Genomic DNA, 13,453 nt, shown 5'->3' with positions numbered 1-13,453 from the left:
TTTGATTTCTGTTTGATTTTCTTGTTTGGTTAACCGTGTTGGACCAGGTTGTATTCATTTATATTGAGAAAGAAGAGTGGTGGAGTCTCATCAAAAAGCTGCATGTGCTACTTTGACCGTACATCCCTTTAAGAAGTAAGATTACATTATTTATTTTTTAAAAGATTTTATTTATTTGAGTGAGAGCAAGAGAGCAGGAGTGGGGGTGGGGTGGGGGCGGGGGAAGACGACTCCCCACTGAGCAGGGAGTCCCAACTCGGGGATCCATCCCAGGACTCTGAGATCATGACCTGAGCTGAAGGCAGATGCTTAACTAGCTGAGCCACCCAGGTGCCCACACTAAGATTGCTTATAGAATACACTTTTGCACTAGTAATATTTCATTGAAACATTGCACCCCAGATTGATACATGAATTTGATGCAGCTCTAGGCATAATCATGACTCATCAGGCTTTTCTGCAGACATTTACAAGCTGATTTTTCAATTTGTGTGGAAGTTAAGAGGACCTAGAATATCCAAAGGAATCTTGAAAGTAAGAACTAGCGCACTTCAGTGCTGAAAGGAAATATTGATGTGTTCTTTGGATGTGGAAATTTCTTGAATTCTCTTATAAATTCAGCAGGACTAGCTTTTATATATTGGACTTGTATAAAATTGAAGTATACATACATTTTACAGTGACCTACCTAAACCATCTTAAGTTTGTCTTTCACAAGTTGATCAGCTAATGATGAATTTTAATTATCTTCTGCTGGTGTGTGAAGGAGCTTGGCCACAGGATGACAGTTGTATTTGTTTCCTTGTCCTCTTCTCACCTCCAACAAAGCCACCCCTTACTTTGTAGGGGTCTCAACATTTTTCCTTTATGTAATTCTTTGTCTTTCTTCTTACCACATATGTTTGCCATGGATATTATTTTTACAAATTTGGGGGTGTAGTGTATCTGTGAGAAAGAGCATAATATTTATGCATAACAAAACTTAAAAATTGTGGCCTTAAACTAATAGAGCTTATTTTTCCTACATAACAAAAAGTCTAGTGTAGGGTAAGGAAGTGTTGTAAAGCCTGAGCGCTCTTATTTTTTGAACTAACCCAGCATCATTAAGGATGTCTCCATGTCTGGCAAGAGAGAGGAGAGCCAGTGTCAAAATGTCCTTGACGGGTCTTCTCTGCCTCCAACTTTTGAACATTCCCCCAAAGCCATTTCTCCACAGTCTGCCCCCAACTTTGATTTAATAACCTCATATCCAGGAGGTTTTTTTATTTTTTATTTTTTTTAGAGATTTCTTGTTTATGTATTTGACAGAAAGAAATCACAAGTAGGCAGAGAGGCAGGCAGAGAGAGAGAGGGGGAAGCAAGCTCCCTGCCTAGCAGAGAGCCCAATGTGGGGCTCGATCCCTGGACCCTGGGATCATGACCTGAGCTGAAGGCAGAGGCTTAACCCACTGAGCCACCCAGGTGCCCCTCCAGGAGGTTTTAATATCCGAGACCCAGGAGCACAAATCCACTTCTTTACATGAGTCTTATAAATAAGTCTCCGCCCCCGCCCCACTGGCCCAGCCATGAGCTGAAACTATATGCACCTGGATTTTCTCAATACCATCTTCCGGTTGACCACTAAGCCCTTTTGATTATTATTTACTTCGAAGTTGTTTCTGTTTATTCTGTATTTGATTGGAACCACCCTAATCCCAGCAGTAAGACATCCATAGCAGCTACTGATTGTGAGTCCCACTACAGTTTCATGTTTCATTTCAGGTATTCTTTATGATCATTTACCTTCTAAATATTTCACTTAACAGGTACTTTCTAGGGGTGTCTGGGTGGCTCAGTCAGTTAAGCGTCTGCCTTCGGCTCAGGTCATGATCTCAGGGTCCTGGGATGGAGCCCCGCATCAGGGTCCCTGCTCAGTGGGGAGCCTTCTTCTCCCACTGACACTCCCAGTGCTTGGGCTCTCTCGCTCTCTCTGTCAAATAAATAATAAAATCTAAAACAAAACAAAAAAAACCAACCCCCCTAAAACAGGTACTTTATATTTAGATCTTTTTTTTTTTTTAAAGATTTTATTTATTTATTTGACAGAAAGATCACAAGTAGGCAGAGAGAGAGTGGGGAGCAGAGAGCTGATTAGAGAGCCTGATGGGGGGCTTGATCCCAGGACCCTGAGGCACCCCTATTTAGATCTTTTAGTATACCAGCCAAGAAATAACATTGGGCATAATTTAAAGGCCTTTGACAAGGGTATGTTTTACACACACACACACACACACACACACACACACACACACACACACACACACACACACATCCATACATATATATGGGTCAGGTTAGTTTTTACTGTCTAATTTCCATTGAAATATAGCAGTGAACTTTGGAATCTGGTTCCCGCTGCCCCCGGCCCCAATGTAAGACATAAGATGGTAACTCTTTACCTTTGTTAGACAGAATTTCTTACTTTTTCCTCAGATATGCAGTTAACTAGCAGATGTAGTATCTCCTGGAAAAGACATAGTAAAATTCTTTACTTTTATTTCCTGAGGGATAATTGCTTTTTGGATAATTAATTAGTTCTAGGTTATGTTCTTTTTTTTTTTTTTTTTCAAAGATTTTATTATTTGAGAGAGAGAACATGCACACATGCACGTGGGCCTGGGGGCAGGCAGAGGGAGAGGGAGAAACAAACTCCCTGCTGAGCAGGGAGCCCGACATGGGGCTCCATCTCAGGGTCCCAGGATCATGACCTGAGCCAAAGGCAGATGCTTAGCTGACTGACCACCCAGACGCCCCAGGTTATGTTCTTTAAAAGGATATATTCCTGTTGTGGGTTGAGTTGTGCTCCCCTAAAATTCCTTTGTTGAAATTCTAACTTCCAGTACCTCCGAATGTAACCTCATTTGGACATAGGTAGGGTTTTAATGGAGGTCATCAAGCTAAAATGATGGTTATCAAGGTGGGTCCTAATCCAGTATAACTGATTTCCTTATTAAAAGGGGGGAAATTTGGAGACAGATGTGCAGAGACAGATGTGCCACAGGGAGAATGCCATACGAGCATGGAGATGGCCTTCTACAAGCAAGGAGAGGGGCCTGGAGTAGATCCTTCCCTTCACAGTGAACCCTGCCTACATCTGATTTCAGATTTGAAGCCTCAAGAATTGTGAGACAATACATTCTGTTGTTAAAGCTATTCAGTTTGTGGTCGTGGCAACCCTAGGAAACTAAGACAGTTCTCTCTGAAAATCCTTCATTGCCCTTAATGAGAATTCCTCTCAGATTCTTGTTGACTTGTTGACTGGGAGGATGTGGGGTATTTTTTTTTTCTAAATCTTCATAATTATTTTAGTTTCTGGAGAATTTGAGTCAGAGATTGATATGTTTTCTAAAGATATACTATATGCCTTTGTCATATTACAGATGATTATTTTCACTTGTTTTAGGGGCTATGAAATGCATTATTCTTCTAGGTTTCCTTGAGTTGCCTTATCACTCAAATACCAGAATGCTCTTTCCTTTTGCATCAGAGCAGGCCCATCTCCCCATAGCACACATATTCCTTAGTCCTGAATCCCTATATTGGATTTTCTTTAAGCAAAACAATATGCACTGAATATGACTCCCCAAATATAGAGAAATGGTGTTCTTTCCAGATCCTTCCATATTGTCTTCAGTGCTGTGAGCTTATTTAATTGAGAGAAGTCTTTGGGTGATATAATTTAATACTGAATGCTTTCAACATGGAAAAATGAACTTCTTCCAGATTCCCTTTTTGAGAAAGTCATTGTTGGGTATGTTTTTTAGCCAGGAAACATGTTGTACCTGTTTTATTAAAATTGGTTCAGTGCTTTGTTTCATTTTCTGATATCAAATAGAAATATGCAAAAAAAGAAATGGAAATAATTGTGTTGTGGTAGCCTATGAAATGGTGGACATGATATATATATATAAAGTTATAGTAATAGGAAGTGAACTTGAAATTTTTTCCTTAAGGACATCCCTTTTACTAGTAGCAAAAAATGAAGTTTTGGGGGATGCAAAATGATGAAAGTCATGTATTCTAATAAAACATAAAAGATTTAAGTAATATAGATTTTTAGAGTTTTTACTTGCCTCATTTTCTTTCCAGTGAATTTTTTTTTCACACTAATACCTCCAATTCTAGTAGAATACCTCAGAATTTATTCTCCCCCCCCCCAATATTTTTAACCTTCCTCTCTGGCAGTATTCTTCAGGGATTTTTCTTGTAAAAGGTAACAGAGAAAATGGGATGGTAGAGAGAGAGTGTAAGTGCATGAGGAAGGGAAAGGGCAGAGGGAGAGGAAGAGAGAGAATCTTAAGCAGGTTCCACGGCTGAGCCCAATGCAGGGCTTAATCCCAGGACCCTGAGATCACGACCTGAGCTGAAATCAAGAGTGGATGCTTCATGAAAAAGAGCTCCACATCACTCAGCATCGGGGAAATACAAATCAAAACCACAATGAGATACCTACCACCTCACACCAGTCAGAATGGCTAAAATTAACAAGTCAGGAAGTGACAGGTGCTGGCGAGGATGCAGAGAAAGGGGAACCCTCCTACACCGATCGTGGGAATGCAAGCTGGTGCAACCACTCTGGAAAACAGCATGGAGGTTCCTCAAAAAGTTGAAAATAGAGCTACCCTATGACCCAGCAATTGTACTCCTGGGTATTTACCCTAAAGATACAAATGTAGTGATCCGAAGGGCCAAGTGCACCCGAATGTTTATAGCAGCAATGTCCGCAATAGCCAAACTATGGAAAGAACCTAGATGTCTATCAACAGATGAATGGATAAAGAAGATGAGGTATGTATGTATGTATGTATGTGTATATATACATATATACACATATACACACACAATGGAATACTGTGCAGCCATCAAAAGAAATGAAATCTTTACATTTGCCATGATGTGGATGGAACTAGAGGGTATTATGCTGAGCAAAATAAGTCAATCAGAGAAAGACAATTATCATATGATCTCCCTGATATGAGGAATTTGAGAGACAACGTAGGGGGGTTGGGGGGTAGGGAAGGAAAAAATGAAACAAGATGGGATCGGGAGGAAGATAAACCATAGGAGACTCTTTTTTTTTTTTAAGAGTTTTTTTTTTTTTTAAAGATTTATTTAGTTATTTATTTGACAGACTGAGGTCACAGGGAGGCAGAGAGGCAGGCAGAGAGAGAGAGGAGGAAGCAGACTCCCCACTGAGCAGAGAGCCCGATGCGGGGCTCGATCCCAGGACCTTGGAATCACGACCCGAGCCAAAGGCAGAGGCTTTAACCCACTGAGCCACCCAGGCGCCCCACCATAGGAGACTCTTAATCTCACAAAACAAACTGAGGGTTGCCAGGCGGAGGGCCTAGGGAGAGGGTGGGGGGGTTATGGATATTGGGGAGGGTATGTGCTATGTTGAGTGCTGTGAAGTGTGTAAGCCTGACAAGTCACAGACCTGTACTCCTGGGGCTAATAATACATTATATGTCAATTTAAAAAATTAAATAAATAAATAAATAAATAAATAAATAAATAAATAAATATTAAAAAAAAAAAAAGCCTGGGATGCTTAACTGTCTGAGCCGCTCAGGCACCTCACCCAGTGACTATTCTTTAAAAGCAGCTTTAGTTTTAGTTTTTATTTTTGTTTACTTTTTCTTTTTTAAGTGAGGTAGTGGTTTAAAGAAGTCTTGTTGGAAGCAGCTAACAATAAGACCATGGCTATCAAACTAGTTTTCTTCACAGAAAATGGTTATTCCTTTAAGTATTTCTGAAAATTTCATGGGACCGTCTTAGCATTCTAAAGGGTCTATGATTATACATACATCATTTGTTGTCACTTAAAAATTGGGGGCAGAAAAATTCACTGCAGTGACCATTTCTGATGGACCGTTTGTCAAGCCCTATTGGTGACCACCTAGTGTCTCATAGGATCTGGCAGTCTTTTGTGGAGCCCTCTTTGATTATTCCATTTTTCATTTCTCTCTGACTTCTCTGAACTAGTATTTCAGTTTTAGCCATACAGTTTATAACACTGAAATCTGGTTGTTTTGTCAACTAGGTCTTGATTTTGTCCAAGAAGAATAATTCCTTGTATTTGTGCTCTCCCGTACTCCCATATACACTTAAAAAGAAACCCTTTTCCCTGAAGTTTCAGAATTTACAGTAGAAGACATTGATGATCTTGAGACATAATAGGTTTGTAGTAAACATAGATGAATGCGTTTTCCACTGAATATCCTCTTTTTAATGTTTAGCACACTGTGAAACAACACTGAGTTTTTCTTGGACATTGGCATCTGTTACTGGTTTGGAGATCTAACAAATTTCTAGACCTTACGTGTCATTGGTAGCATAGCAGGGTGAATAAGATCTTAGGTTTCGAAGTCAGGCCGCCTGGCTTTTGATTTGGGCTCCGTTACTTTGCTTTTCACCTTCTGACTCCTTCAGACTCAGTGTCTCTATCTGTGAAAGGGGCATGACCATAGTACTTGCTGCATGATTTATTATGAGAATTAACTAAGATTTTAATTAGATTATATATACAAAATGAAATTTTATGTATTTTCATATATGTGTATCATATATATATCATATATATTCAGGAGAATTTTTGGTACTTAGGACATTCAACTTGGATTCATAATGCAAATGTATGTTTTAGAAGGAATTATTGTAATATTTGACGTTATTCTTACAACACTTCCAGGTTTGAAAACACAATGGCAGGAAACAGCCTTGTCCTACCCATTGTTCTTTGGGGTCGCAAAGCACCAACACATTGCATCTCAGCAGTACTTGTAACAGACGACGGGACCACAATTGTAACTGGATGCCATGACGGACAAATATGTCTCTGGGATCTTTCGATAGAATTAGAAGTGAGTATTTGAAATGCCTATTGTATGTTTTAGATACAAGGAGCTTCTTAAGAGAAAACGATAGTCCCAGAATAATATTTGCCCTCGTAATATATTTTCTGTGAAATATGTTTTGATTCAAATTGCTATTATGCAGGTTGATAATTTGTATTATTCATCAGAATTGACTTCTGCTGGTTTTTGGTTATTTTCAGTTGTTGTATTTACCCTAAGTGGCTTAATATGTTATATTTAAAACTTTTCAAAAGGTGTTTATCCAAATACTGAAGCAAGCTTCCAAAAAGGTATTAAAAAATAGTTTTGGACATTTATACCTTCTAGGGTGAATGTCTCGAAGAGAGCAAAACTTTTTATAAAACATAAATTTAGTTGTATATATGGCCATTCTTTCCTACTGTGGCGTGCTCAGTGTGTTGTGCTCCTAGGCCTTCACAGTAGGAGTTGGGAATACACACACACATATACACACACACACACAGTTCACACTAATACCTCCAATTCTAGTTAAAACACCTCAGGATTTATTCTCCTTTCCCCCCATATTTTTAATCTCCCTCTCTGGCAAATTTCCCCAGGGATTTTTCTGTAAAGGGTAACAGAGAAAATGGGGTGGTAGCCAGCACGGAATATAGGGCAAGCAGGTTGATCTTTTAAGTAATATTTCTTGTTTTTGTTACAGCCTTATTGAGATAAAATTCACATACCGTACAATTCACTCACTTAAAGAAATTGTGTCATACACACACACACACACACACACACACACAGAGGAATATTATTCAACCATAAAAAAGAATGAAATCCTACCGTTTGGGATGTGGATAGACCTTAGAGGGCATCATGCTAAGTGATATAAGTCAGACAGAGAAAGACAAATACTATATGCAAATACTGTATGATCTCTCTTATATGTGAAATCTGAAAAAAAAATATATATATATTTAAAATGAAGCTCAGAGTGAATAGATTGGTAGTTGCCAGAGGTGGGAGTGGGGGTGGGAAAAATGGGTGAATTGTTTTTGTTTTTTGTTTCTTTAGTTTAAATAAATTGAATTAAAAAAATAAAGTGTAGGGGCGCCTAGGTGGCTTAGTGGGTTAAAGCCTCTGCCTTTGGCTCAGGTCATGATCCCAGGGTCCTGGGATGGAGCCCGCATCTGGCTCTCTGCTTGGCAGGGAGCCTGCTTCCACCTCTCTCTCTGCCTGCCTCTCTGCCTACTTGTGATCTCTGCCTCTCAAATAAATAAATAAAATCTTAAAAAAAAAAAAATAAGTAAAGTGTACATCACCAGAGTCAATTTTATAACATTTTCATTACCTCAGAAACATACCCTGTACTTTTTATTTTTTTTATTTATTTTTTTTTTTAAAGATTTTATTTATTTATTTGACAGAGAGATCACAAACAGGCAGAGAGGCAGGCAGAGAGAGAGGAGGAAGCAGGCTCCCTGCTGAGCAGAGAGCCCGATGCGGGGCTCGACCCCAGGACTCTGAGATCATGACCTGAGCCGAAGGCAGCGGCTTAACCCACTGAGCCACCCAGGCGCCCCTACCCTGTACTTTTTAGATATCATTCCCAATACCCCCATTTCCTCCCAAGGCAACCACCAATCTGTTTTCTATCTCTTTTTAGAATGTGCAATATATGTAAGGATGTTAATTTGATATGATAAATATCCCATATCCCAAATATAACTCCTCTGTAGGTTTACCTGTTCTGGGCATTTCATATGCATGTAATGATATGTGGGTTTTTGTGACTGGCTTTTTTCACTTACTATAATATTTTCAAAGTTCACCTGTATCATAGCATGTGTCAATGTTTCATTTTTTTTAAATGACCAAATAATATTCCATTGCACGAGTATACTAAGTTTATCAGTTAATGGGCATTTGGGTTGTTGTACTTTGGCCTTACAGAATAATGCTGCTGTTCATATTTGTTTATGAGTTTTCATGTGGGCATACGTGTTTGTTGCTCTTAGGTATACACATTGGCATAGAACAGCTAGAGCTGGAAAAATTCACACACTTGAATGACATGTAAAGCCTAGGTCTACATGTTGAAAAGTAGCTGAGAAGTGTCATGAAATGTGATTCACCTTCAGGATTGATAGCGAACTAAATATGAATCGTCAGTGTAGTTGTGAAGAGAAAAACCGCACACATTTTACTGGAATGATTACAAGCAATAAGACTCACTTATGAGAGCTTAGAAACAATTCTTTCTTAGAAACAATTCTTTGCTGCATAGACTTTACTAGAGTGTTATATTTATTTAAATTCAAGTAAGAGGGAAAAAAGTGGGGGGGTGTGAGGAGTGTTGGGGGGCAGGAGTGGGGCTATGAGAGAAGTAGATCTTTTGAAAGATATTAAGGGAATTGGACTATTTATCCAGGGTAAAAGAAAGCTAAATAAAAGTTGGCATGGTTCTTGTCTTTAATATATGTGTTCATTCAGAGCAATTTGTTAAAGCCATCTTTTTCTTTCTTTAAACTCGAGAAAACTTCTGTATAATGAATTGAATACATTTCTGTTCATTAAAGAAACATGTTGATTTGTGAAAATATTAAACTTTTCTATTTTTAGTTAACTTTGTACTTAACGAAGATAGAGTTGAAAATATAGTTTCAGGGGCACCAGGGTGGCTCGGTGGGTTAAAGCCTCTGCTTTTGGCTCAGGTCGTGATCCCAGGGTCCTGGGATCGGGCCCTGCATCAGGCTCTCTGCTCAGCGGGGAGCCTGCTTTCCCCTCTCTCTCTGCCTGCCTCTCTGCCTGCTTGTGATCGCTCTCTGTCAAATAAATAAATAAAATCTTAAAAAAAAGAAAAGAAAAGAAAATATAGTTTCATTTACACAGTTCTTTTGTTGTTGTTGTTGGGTTTTTGTTTGTTTTTTTTTTTTGCTTTCATCTGAAGATGGGTGGCAGAGCCATATATTCTGGTTTTATTTTACAAATGTTCATTGTCAGTATTTATTTATTTATTTAAAAGATTTTATTTGTTTATTTGACAGAGATCACAAGTAGGCAGAGAGGCAGGCGGGGGGGGCGGGGAACAGGCTCCCCGCCGAGCAGAGAGCCCGATGTGGGGCTCAATCCCGGGACCCTTGGATCATGATCTGAGCCGAAGGCAGAGTCTTTAACCCACTGAGCTACCCGGGCGCCCCCATTGTCAGTATTCAGAGATACCATTGTTTTTTGGTATTTTGAAGGTTTTTTTTTTTTTTTTTTTAAAGATTTTATTTATTTATTTGACAGAGAGAGATCACAAGTAGGCAGAGAGAGATAGGGAAGCAGGCTCTCTGCTGAGCAGAGAGCCTGATGCAGGACTGGATCCCAAGACCCTGAGATCATGACCCGAGCCGAAGGCAGTGGCTTAACCCCCTGAGGCGCCCCTGTTTTTTGGTATTTTGACTTGTGAACTGTGACTGTACTGTATTGCACTCTTGGTTCCAGTAGTCTTTTTCTAGATTTTTCTAGATTTCTACTTGTACAAGGGTCAACCACATTTTATTCTTTTTGATTCTATTTTAAATGTGATTACTTTCTTAATTTCTCTTTTAGCTATTTTATTGTTAGTGTATAGAAATGCAACTGATTTTTGTATGTTTATTCTGTATCCTGCAACTTTACTCAATTTGTTGATTAGTTCTAGCAGTCTTTTGGTGGAGTCCTTAAGATATATAGGATCATGTCATCTGCAAACAGAGAAAATTTTACTTCTTTTTTTCTGATTCGGATGCCTTTTATTTATTTTGGCAATATTTATTAGGCAATTATTGCCTCATTGCTCTGGCTTAGACTTTCAGTACTATGTTGAGTAGCAGTAGCAAGAGTGAATATTCTTGTCTCACTCCTGATCTCAGAAGAAAGGCTTTTAGCTTTTCACTGTTGAGTATGTTGTTAGCTGTGAGCTGTCATATATTGCCTTTATAAAGTTGAGGTATATTCCTTCTATATTCATTTTGTTAAGAGTTTTTGATTATGAAAGGATACTGAATTTTGTCAGAAATTTTATTGTCTCTATTCCAATGATCAGGGATGTTTATACTTCGTTCAACATTTTTTATTTTTCTAGATTATGGTAGGAGTAAAGTCTAGTTCTACGTACTTGGTATGGCTGAAAGTGGAATTTCCCAACAAAGCCATGTACATTTGAAATAAAACTTTTGGTTAAGTTGATTTTCTTGGGAGAAATTAAATAATTGACCAAGAGCATAGTTTTTAGTGGAAGACTGCTGAATCTCTATATGGAGGTGGGGTTGGATGTATGAGAAAATTTTGGCTGCATGGGAAATTTTCCAGGTCCATTCTAACTATAAACAATGGTTGATTCTTAGGTAATTAAAATAGAAATTTAGCCTTTGAGGAAAAAAAGGCATATTATATAACTAAGCAAAAAAAGATTGAAATTTTCTCTTAATTGTAATTGTACAAAAGATGACTAGAATGAATTTTATTTGGAAAATCTCTTCAGTTGTTATATACCAGAACAGTATCAGTACTCTTCCTGTGGAATATTTAATTTTGAACGGTTTAGCCTTATTAATAAATTAGGATAAATTGTTTGTAAAATGGTCACCAGGATGGGTACAAAGGGACTTTGTTATATTCTATTCTTTTAATTGGGTATTGAGTATGTGGCTATTTAATGTATTCTTTATGTCTTACGTACATATATTATAAATGTTATTTGCATGTATTAAATATTTAATTGAAAAATATATCCTGAAATAACCTAAGGCCCTGAAGTAACCTGAAATAATAACATGTCACTTGAAACAAAGTGGATAAATTTGGGGGCTGATTGCCAGTATTTTAGAATAGTGGGTATTAAGCCATTTTTTCTGTAAGAAACTGTGTCACTAAATCATTGCTCTGTGAAGGTCATTCTTCATTCCTGGTAGTTAATGTTGCTACCAGCATTTGGGAGAGTGCCCATCCTCTTTTTTTTGAGTTTTGAGTGTGTTAATCTAGAGACTCTAAATATGTTTTCAGGTCAATGAGCATATTATTTAAAAAATGAGTGGGGTTCAATTATTTTATTACTGATTCACATTCTTAATCTCATTATTCAGTACACTGTAGTTTAGTGCGTAAGACTGCCCTCGTTTGACCTCCAGCCCTGTCACTCCCTGTATGTGTTGAGCAAACAATGTTATCTTTTGGTGCTCCAATTCTGACTTCAGAACTTACCTGGTAGGATGATTATGAGCATTAAATAGGTGAGGGTCACTGTTGTTTACTCTCAGTTTTTGGTGTTTTGAGCAATTCTTCTCAAATCGGTGTCTGTATATTTATATTGAATATTTCACAGGAGTCCTAAAATTTAATTTTTAAAAATTTGGTACTTATATCAACATATTGTGTATTTCTAGGTTAATCCTCGAGCACTGTTGTTTGGTCACACAGCCTCAATCACCTGTTTGTCTAAAGCTTGTGCTTCTAGCGACAAACAGTATATCGTGAGTGCATCTGAAAGTGGGCAAGTACTTCTTATTCACTTTTTTCCTCATAAGTCTTTATTGCAAATAGTACCAGTGTATTAGTGAATAGAGAATTTTTTTCTTTTGAATTATCTTTGAAATAAATGCTTCAGTTGTTTGAACTTAAAGATATTTGGAATATGGTTTTATAAATGTAAGTTTTATCTTTATTAATGATCTTTGTAATACTTTTATCATAATTTATGATTATGTTTTTGCCTTGCTTTTGAGAAACTCAGTATACCTTATTAGTAAAAGCTTGATCACTAATGCCCATGGTCTTTTTACTGAGCTGGCAGACAACTGAATGATGGATAGGCTAGCATAAATTTGGAAGATGAAGCCATGCAAAGTTCATATACTAATGTTCATACATAAGGTAATTATATATTCCTGAGTCTTAGAATATAAGTTGCCTTTAGAAAGAGAGAAATCATTAGATAGTTGTAGGGTTCAGAGTGAGGAGTTTTAAACTTTTCTGGTGCATAGAAATTATGTACATAATATGTTATTGAGGGGAGTTGGGGACCTAGAAGAGAAATATCTAAGAAGTTATTCCCACCCCCATTAACCCCCCATAATTTGTGAACTTATAAAGAACCTTATGTAATGATAACAAGAAGAGGCAGCATCAGGTAAAAATATAGACCCTTTTGGTCAATTAAATGATAATTCATATTAGCATGCGTATTCTAAATAAGATTGACCATCCTTTGAAAAATTGTTTCATACCATGTGAAATATATGAAAGGGCATCTTGAAGAAAGCCCTGAGAATATTAGCATCACTCATTTTCCTAATGTTGACTTCTGTTAAATAAAGCTTATTTCTTTAAAAGACAGAGACATACTGATATTTCTAATTTTGGATGTCCTATCTTTAGTTTGAGGTAGAAGGTTTTTTTGTTATGTACTTGATAAGATGTATGCAATAAATACTGGATTAAAATTGGAATATTACATTTAATTCAGATAGGTTTGGAATTAAGTTGACCTTAATTTTTGCTTTGTGTTGTGCTAAATTTTCTAGCTGTGCTGATAACTAATGGAAAATCTTGGTGTTTTAAAT

At 37.5% G+C, this 13,453-nt stretch overlaps 1 protein-coding gene across 4 annotated transcripts in view; it reads left to right on the top strand.

The window, feature by feature from the left end:
• WDR7 (WD repeat domain 7) overlaps window positions 1–13,453 on the top strand; it is a 371,332-nt gene that overhangs the window by 20,525 nt on the left and 337,354 nt on the right. For all 4 annotated transcript variants that reach the window (XM_047697076.1, XM_047697077.1, XM_047697079.1 and 1 more), the window contains exons 2-3: window positions 6,731–6,902; window positions 12,278–12,384. In XM_047697076.1, the coding sequence (XP_047553032.1) occupies window positions 6,744–6,902; window positions 12,278–12,384 (266 nt within the window). In that variant the 5' untranslated portion in view covers window positions 6,731–6,743. The remainder of the gene's footprint in view (window positions 1–6,730; window positions 6,903–12,277; window positions 12,385–13,453) is intronic.

This window comes from Lutra lutra, chromosome 12, assembly GCF_902655055.1.
Source record: "Lutra lutra chromosome 12, mLutLut1.2, whole genome shotgun sequence".
Classification (NCBI taxonomy): Eukaryota; Metazoa; Chordata; class Mammalia; order Carnivora; family Mustelidae; genus Lutra; species Lutra lutra.
This window is presented reverse-complemented; position numbering and strand designations above follow the sequence as displayed.